Here is an 8,918-nt window from a genome sequence, read left to right on the forward strand (position 1 = left end):
CTTCTCTAGCAAGCTGCAACAAACTTGGCCAGAGGCAGGCATGGGCAGGGTTGGCCATCAGCACCATTCATGTTCTTGCAGAATATGATTGCTCTGTAGGGGCATAATTCAAATTGGCTTAAGTCTGTGTAACCAGAGAGGTCTGTGGAGGGGCAATAACTGTAGGGACTGTTTTTGGATGGGTCTAACCTTTTTATTTTAACATGGAATAATGGTGGCAAACTTGAAACAATCTGCCTAATAAAAGGTAAATGTTGCTTTTGCATTTGTTCGATTAAATAAAATTACCAACATAATTAAAACCCCTGATCCTCCTTTCTTTCTATTCCAGGCATCTTAAAAAATAAAGTCACCTACCCTCCCCCTCTGATGGATAAGAATATGAAGAATCGACTACGGGAAAAGTTATCGGATTATAATCAAACCACTATCTCATCCAGGACTGCTTCCTTAAGGACAAATGATGGGGTTCGTTCACCCTCTGACACTGGGGTGACAATAAAAAATCCACGGAGAGAACAGTCTCGAGATCAGCTGAATGGAATGGCCATGAATGTTCATGTGGGAACAGTGAATGCTGAGACCTCAGATTCTGAGTAAGTGCCAGTTTGAGACTGTCTTCCCACAATCACTGGCTTCTGACTTCCGCTCCTTTCTCTTCCCTGCCCCGGGTTCACTTCCACACGAGACTGCACCATCTCATTTTTTAGATTTCTAGGCTACTGGATTAAAGACTTGGGACAATGACTGTGATAACCTCTTAATTATACAGCGCCCCATGCCCAAAGGCTTCTTAACATCTCACTAAATAGACAAAACATGTCTTAAGAACATATTACAACTAAACACATACTCTAGACTAAAGCAACCCTCTCTTTGCCCTCAGCCACAGACATGAAAAAACACCTCTCAAGCAGCCTCAAATTAAAAAGGACAGGAGGGCTAGGGCAGTAGGGGGTGGCCGGAAGGGGTCAGGGGCTGGGGCTGTAGGCAGTCAGTGAGCTTGGAGGACTGGTGGCAGAGAGGAAGTGGTCAGAGGGCTGGGGCATTAGTGGTGAAGGAAGAGGCGGTGTTGTGGAGCTGGAGCTGTGGGGGACCAGGGGGCTGGGAGGGCCAGTGGGGGGAAGGAAAGGGAGGGTTAAGGGAGGTGGGAGGTCTGGTGAGGTAGTGGAAGGAAGGGAGGGGTTGGGGAGCTGGTGCTGTGGATGAAAAAGGAGTTGGTAGGGCTGGGGGGCAGTGAGAAGGAGAGAAAGGGGGATTCCACTAAGCAGGGTCTCTTGAGTGTGGGGAATGGGAAATGGGGAGGCACGGGAAGGGATGTGAGATGCTACGGAGCAGATGCTTTGGTCACCCAGGACAGGAACATCAGGGAGTCAGGAATGGCTAGGAGCAGTGAGAGAGAGGAGAAGGTGCATGCTGAGCAGATGCTCTAGGGAGCAGGGAGGGCAGTGTTGAAGACCGAGGCTATAGGGAGTCTAGTGCAGACAAAGTAGAAAGTCGGTGGCAGGAGCCCCGGGGAGTTGGGGGCACCAGTAGGCAGAGTAGGACAGGAACTCTAGGAAGATAGGGAGGGATGGTCCCTGTGGGAGAGAGGGTAATGGGGGTGCTGGGAGTGTGGAGGGCTGCATGCAGTGGGAGGAAGGGGAGGGTAAATTTAGGGGGTAGGAGCTTTGGAGACCTAGGAAAGTCTGTGGCCACCAGCACAGGGGGCAGATGCCAAAGAGTGAATGCTCTGGGGAGTCGAGAGTGAGGAGATCTTGGGTAGTGGGAGCATGGTGGGGGAGTTCTAAGTATCAGGATGCCAGAAAGGCTGAGAGCAGTGGGAGAACGTTAAGGAGCAGTGTCAGGGTGCAGGAGCCCTGAGGAACTGGGTCTCAGGAGGGCTGGGAGCAGTGTGAGGGAAAGGAGCGGATAGTTTGGGTCAAGGGCATGAGGAGCTTGGCATGGCTAGGGCGGGGGAGCAGTGCTGGGGGAAGATGAGTAGAGTTGTTAGGGAAGTCCAGGGAGCTGGAGAGAAAAGTGACATACAATACTACAGTCCCTAAAAATATCATAGATGTGATTAACAGAAGTAAATCTGTTGGGTTGAAATTGGTGCATATATTTGCCATTATGAACTAAAGCTAGATTTTAATCCCAAGTACAGCACAGACTTTCCTAAAACAGGTATTCATGGAATGATTGTTTCATTAGTAATCATGTCTAGTAACATGTCCAAAGTTCCGATTATGAAAATGACATACCTATACATTCCTTCTTTAGCCAAACTTTACTTTACATGTTCAGTTTTCCTTTAAGTACCACAATAATAACAATAAATATCCTAATTCTTTTCATAAGGAAATCGCTAACACAGCCTTAACCATGACATCGTGACCAGCTCCACCAGCTCCAGTACGCACACTCTAAACTGGTACACAGACTTCTCTAAGCTCCATCTGAAAAGTTACCCTCTGATCTTTGGAAGTTGGCTATGGGAATGTTCCCCAATTAGCCAACAAGCCTAAGTATTACTCACTAATAGGAGCTAGTTGCTGCTATCAGTAGAATTATTCACTCATAGGGAATATCTGGCCAGCCTACAATGCTAAAGAATTTATATATATACTGTTACATCTTTGTACCGTTTATGTATAAACTATGGCATGAGTCTGTTTGAAATGCAAAGTTTCTAACACCATGTAGGATTTCAGTAGTTTATGAAATGCACGCCTCCTCCTAGACATTACCAGTTACATGCGTTGTACAGGCCTTCCTCTCATAATGCATTTCTATCTGCATCTCCTGTAAATAACTTTCTTCTGCCTTATTTTGTCCTTTGTAACAAGAGCGGCCTCTGCCTTGCAAGCACTTGGTGAAGCATGGTAATTTACTAAAATGGAATAGGTAGTTTCACTTGGAATTGTTTGCCTGTCTCTATTTAACCCTAAGCCTGCATGGTTACTTCTTCTCATGAACAGAGGCAGTAATGAAACTTCAATTTGAACCATCAGGAAATACTGATGACTTTTCCACCTGGGGACTACTTGCTGTGATGTCACTTCCTTGGTACCTTGGATTTCACAGGAGATGCTGCATATCGAGGATGAGGATGGTACTGCTTCCTATGGCAGACTTCTGACTGCTCATACATGAAAAATAGTGCCCAAGACATGCATGATAAGGCTACATTGTGGTACGTTCAATGGCTGTGTGAATATGTAACTGTGCCAAAATGCATGGAGATGTAACAGAGACTCATTACAATGGATGAATGATTATAAGAAGCGTTGACTGAGTCACAGCAATGCTGCAGGAACTGCTAATGTGTGCAGCCCATAATGACTTACACAAGGAGAACAAATTGTCTTTACTCCAGTGGACCTACAATAAGTCAAATTATCAGCCTTAAGAAAAGCACTCAAAGAAGCCTCTTCCTGAGGTCTTGTTCTGTTACAGTGTGAACCATTCAGCTTCATGAACTCTAGAGAGAAGAATATCACACCAAGTGCCCTTCCTTATCTATGCCAGCATCTTTACTAGCCTTTGATGGACACAGTGTCTTAAAAAATGTCCTTTATATATATAAATATATAAATATAAAAAAATTGTAGATAATTTTATATATTTTGTATGGTGACTCTAAAGAAGGAAAAGTTCCTTTGTATATTTTACATTTATACTGATATTCTTCATTTGATGCTAGGAAATCAATGGGAAGAGCTCTTGATTATTTTTTATATTAAAAATTGCACAGTTGTACTTGAATTTGGCATTTGATAATGTAACTCGTGTTTGCATCAAAGCCACCCTAAAAATGCAGTGCAGTTTTTAAAATACTACAGTGAAATGGTTGAGTCTAAATTTATAAATATAATTTATAGGTTTCTGTTTCCAGATTATGGAATATTTTAAGGATGCAGTGCGTATTTTTGATAACCTCTACTAACAAACACCAACAAAAATGTTCATTTGTTTTGAAGGTGTTTTGGCCTCTTCTCCCATATTTTTTTATTTGGTGTTTACATTAAAAAGAACAGAAATTGAATTTCCCAGCTAAAAGACATCGTATCTTCAGCTAGTTAAAGATTTCAAAACAGTTCTTGGAGAAAAATCAATTCTGGTTTACAATATTTCCCTTTTAAAATAAAGCTTGTGTAATTTACATGCTAGTCACCTTTTGACTTAGCTTTTCATCACATTTTTCCTACTAAGCAACAAACCAGGACACACTTGTGAGGACACACTTGTGCAGCTCCCCATTGCACAAATCGTGTGTGAGGCTTTCTGCTTTGTTTTACTTTTTATTTTTTACTCTAAGTCAGCATTTTGCCAACTGGAGCAGCAACATGAGTCTTTAAGGATACCTGTGTTTCATTTCTTAACTTTTTGGGAAATTCCTGGCTATCTTGTTGTTTTGCAATACAAACACAAGTATTAAACAATTTTATGTTTCATGTGCACTATTCATATTTTCACAAGTGTAAGAAACATGTGTAGTGTCTGCCAACCTCATCTTTTCACAGTGTTTACCAAAAGAAAAAAAAAAGGTGAAAAATAGTTGTTCACAATAAGTATGTAGGGAAATGTTTCTGTTAACAGTTCCTTTTGGCTTGAATATATGACTCAAAATGAGTCCTTAAAATTCCACTTACAAAAATGATACATTTGTTATATACCTTTTCTTAGTGTTATGTATTTCATACGATAGTAATTTTTCATAGTTACCATTTTGAAAAGTTATTAGCTGTTCCTTTGTATGAATGTGCATGTGAGAAAGAAGAAACAGAAACAATACATCAGGCTGGATAAAATGCAGGAAATTAACCAAAAAAAAAAAGCATATACTGTAGTAATGTTGGTTTTATTATATCCTTATGCATTTTTAAATCTACTTGAGGCCTTTGGAAAGGGGAAAGGATACTGTCTCTTTAAAAAAAATTATGCAACATACTGCGTGAAATTTTCTGATTGAAAAGTTTTTTATGTTGAAGTGTCTATCACACTTGATTGTGCTCAGATACCGTGTACAACCTGTGTTAACCATTTTGCATCTGTGTATGTATATTTTGCCCCAGTGAGATGTAGTTAGTTTTTATTTCAATCAGAACTGTTTCAGTAAATGTGTCAGTTGTATTAATGACAGAAAAATTACAACCTATTTTTATGACTTGTTAAAACTTTATGGCAGGTTAGACACTGGAGGTTTTTTAACAAAATATGTATTTATTAATGTGCAGAACACTGGAATTGCAGCACAGATGAAAGGAGAATAAATTAAGATTTTTAATTTGTATTCCTGCTCTTGCTATTTATTTTTCATGGAGCATTGAAGTAGAAATGGGTGAACTTTTGAGTAGCATTTCCTATCGTTTGTAAAGGAGTTGTTTGAAAATGCAGACAGAAGTAATGTTTGTACTGATAACAGTCACTCTCCTGTGAAACAGAATGGTTGAAAAACTTCAGGAATGTTTATCACCAAAGTAGCACTGTTTGCGAGATTTTAAATCTTTGGTTATGCTTCTGAGGAAGGTTGCTGAGCATAGAAATTAGAAAGAGGAAATACCTATTAAGTTAGCTTGTGCATAACCCTATAGCATCCAGCCTCATTTTGAATAAGCCAATGGGCATATCTGCGAGCTGGATGCTACATGTCATATTCTCCCAAGATGTCCTTTCCTGAAACCTGATGCCTTTCTAATGCTGAAATCTGTGAATCCATTTCTTATTATGATTAAGTTAATAGGGCTCCGCATAAGCACGGGGCTCTGTCCCTGCAGATGAGCTTGCTGAGTCAGGGCCACACATTGCACCAATCTGATTTGATCATGTATGAGCATCTTACCATTTGGTTCAGTTACAACCTCTAGATTGATTCCCCCATGTAGTTATCTGCTGCGGTTCTTCCTTCTAGAACATTCCAAGCAGCAAACCAGTATAAGCTGGTTTTTTGCTTGAAAATTACAAACAGTTATTCTGGGTGCCTTCACATGGTTCTGAGATATCAAATATAATATTAGATAATTCTTCACCATGCCTAATGTCCACAGCTCCATTACAATGGGCACTTCAGGCTGCTCGCAGAAGCAGGAAGCCCTGCCTCTGAAGTTCCCACTAGATTTGCTTTGCCCCCATAGTGGCTCAGCCAGTCCTCCCTGCTGCTTTACTGAGGGAAATTCCATACTCTCATTTCAAATCTCTGGTTATTGGGCTCCATGAGATGTCCGGCTAATGCCCAGCCCCGTCCCAGGGCTTCTGGGGTGATTTTCCCTTCGGTACTGTTTCCCCTCCTGAGGCATTGTGGCTGGTGCCCCTGCAGGCTTTGGGGAGAGAGGTAGGCTGAGAAAGCCAAAGGCAAAAGGAAAGGTCTGGTTCTTCTTCGAGTGCTGACCTGTGGGTGCTCCCCCGTGCATGTAGCCGGAGATTTAAAGTAGCCGTGCCCGGTTGGGCCGCACATGCGCAGATCCCATCTCGCACTGCCTCAGGCGGTTAACTGATGCTGTGCAGCCAACCCACCCTCCACACTTCCTTCTCTACTGCCGTTGGCTCGAGTCAGAGCACCTGGCAGTTACTCTTAATTCCCTCTTCTGTTCCCTTTTTACCTGTAGTTAGTAGTCCTCATTGAAATACTATCTCCCTTTTCTCTTGCCCTGTCTCAAAAAAAAAAAAAGTATTTTCCTCACAGGACCGTAAGTTTCATTTACCCAGCGACTGCAGCAGCTCTCCAGCCATCTCTCTCCATACAACTGAGAGACTACGCTCCTTCTGGGGCAGGCCTGCCCCCTCAGGCTCTGAACGTTGCGCTACCTGCCGGCTGTCAATACCGCTCCCAGACGGCCACTCACAGTGCGTCCGGTGTCTCGGGGAGGGACTCATATAACAAAAGTGCCTGCACTGCCATAACCTCAAAGCACACACAAGAAAGGCAGGAGATTTACAGCTGAAGCTTCTCCTCATGGAGAAATCTCTTTGCCCGGCGTCTGACCAGGAGGTATGAATTCCTCCTGGCCAGAAATCGCCTACGGCCGCGTCGAACAAAGGTCCCTCTTCAAGCGCAAAGCAGCCCGACCAAGCTGCCAAAAGGGCAGCAAAGAGACGGAGACCACATCCCTGGCCTCGGAGTCATCTAAGAAAAGGCGCTCTGATAGCAGCCAAGCCGGTAACACCGGCTATATCCCCGGCCGACACACCGGGGCCCTCCGGTACCAGAAAGCAGAGAGCTCCTAAACACTCGAGCTCTTCCACAAGCGCTAAGGGGAAAGTTAAACCCCAAGTCTCGGCACCTACAACAGCCAGTAAACCCTCGGTACCAAACATTTCAGCGCTCATGCTGCCACCTACTGTTGGCACTATGAATTTCAGCCAGACACCTGTGAATACAATGCAGCATACGGTACCGTGTTCCCCTATCACACTGGTACCGACCCTGACCTCATCACAGCAACTCCTGCACCACAGAGTCTTATCTGTCTCATCAGTACCTCAGCCCCCCCTCCTCGGTACCAATGTCGCCTCGATACACAGGGCTTTTTCCCAGCCCAGCTCTCCACAGTCGAACACACTGCTATAGTGGTGAGCACGTGATAGGCTTGCCTCAACATTCCTCTCCTGTAATTAGTCCTGCCACACAGGCACCACCAGCCACTGGCTTCTCTGCAAACTTTGCAAACCAACCCTGGTTCAGCCAGCCTTGGATGCCTCCTATGCCATTCCAACCAGAATGGCCATTCTGGCAACCGTGGGCACCAAACCCACAACAACAACAACAAGAAATACCCAACACTCTGCCCGCAACTGGCGCACACCAACCACCTGTGCTGCTCTCACATACACCCCCTAGTGTCCCCAAACAGGGGGCCGAAGAACAGGAGGAATTTTCAGACCTAGATGATATAGCTGACACTCATTTTTCCTCTTTCCACCCCGGGTGACTCAATTATGCCTCCACCTCCCACCACAATGGAGGATTTCAGGCAGTTTCAGGACCTCTGCAAGAGAGTGGCAGCTTCCCTTGACAACTCTCTGGAAGAGGTCCAGGAATCGCGCCATAAGTTGGTGGACATACTACATATGTCCACTTCATCCAAAATCACCCTCCCTGTGAATGAGGCAATTATGGATCCTGTCAAATTACTCTGGCAAACCCCAGCAATGATTCCACCTACCTGTAAAAGATCTCATGAGAAATGTTACATACCAGCCAAAGGCACTGAATTTCTCTTCTCACATCCAACGCCAAATTCACTGGTTATCGACGCAGTAAGTGAAAGGGGCAAGCAAGCACACTATATGAATACCCCATACAATAAAGACTGGAAACAACTTGATCTGTTCAGTCACAAAGCATACTCAGCTGCAACGTTACAGTTGAGAATTGCCAATTTTGAGGCCCTACTGGAAAAATACGATGACAATAACTACGCCAGCCTTTCCAAATTTACAAGCGTTATTCCTGAAGACAAAAGAGAGCAGTATAAAGCCATCATTACGGAGTGTGACCTCATCGCTAGAACAGCGCTTCCAGCCGCTGTCGACTCTGCTGATTCTGCAGCGAGAGCCATAGCCACTAGGGTCGTTCTGAGGAGCAGGGCCGGCTCCAGGCACCAGCTTTCCAAGCAGGTGCTTGGGGCAGCATTTACAATGGGGCGGCAGTCCGTGTCCCGTGGCAGCAATTCAGCAGCAGCTCCGCCACTCTTCCCACCATGGCAGCTTTCTGCGGCAGCAGCAATTTGGTGGCAACTGCTTGGGGCGGCAAAATTGGTAGAGCCTCCCCTGCTGAGGAGAGCTTCCTGGCTTCACCTGTCTGGCTTTCCAAAGCCAGTACAGTCCATTGTAGAGGACTTACCATTCAAAGGTGCCGAGCTCTTCGCAGACAAGACTAATGAGTCATTACACACACTGAAAGACTCCAGGGCCACTTTACAATCCCTAGGTATCCA

General features: G+C 44.4%; 1 protein-coding gene across 1 annotated transcript in view; it reads left to right on the forward strand.

Annotated features, from left to right (window-relative positions):
• The window catches only part of CELSR1 (cadherin EGF LAG seven-pass G-type receptor 1), a 265,989-nt gene extending 260,743 nt beyond the window's left edge, over positions 1-5,246 (forward strand). Inside the window, exons 34-35 of the mRNA XM_073328377.2 lie at positions 332-596; positions 2,961-5,246. Coding sequence (XP_073184478.2) covers positions 332-596; positions 2,961-2,985 — 290 coding nt within the window. The 3' untranslated portion in view covers positions 2,986-5,246. The remainder of the gene's footprint in view (positions 1-331; positions 597-2,960) is intronic.
• Positions 5,247-8,918: the final 3,672 nt, after the last annotated feature.

Source organism: Lepidochelys kempii, chromosome 1, assembly GCF_965140285.1.
Source record: "Lepidochelys kempii isolate rLepKem1 chromosome 1, rLepKem1.hap1, whole genome shotgun sequence".
NCBI classification, from domain to species: domain Eukaryota; kingdom Metazoa; phylum Chordata; order Testudines; family Cheloniidae; genus Lepidochelys; species Lepidochelys kempii.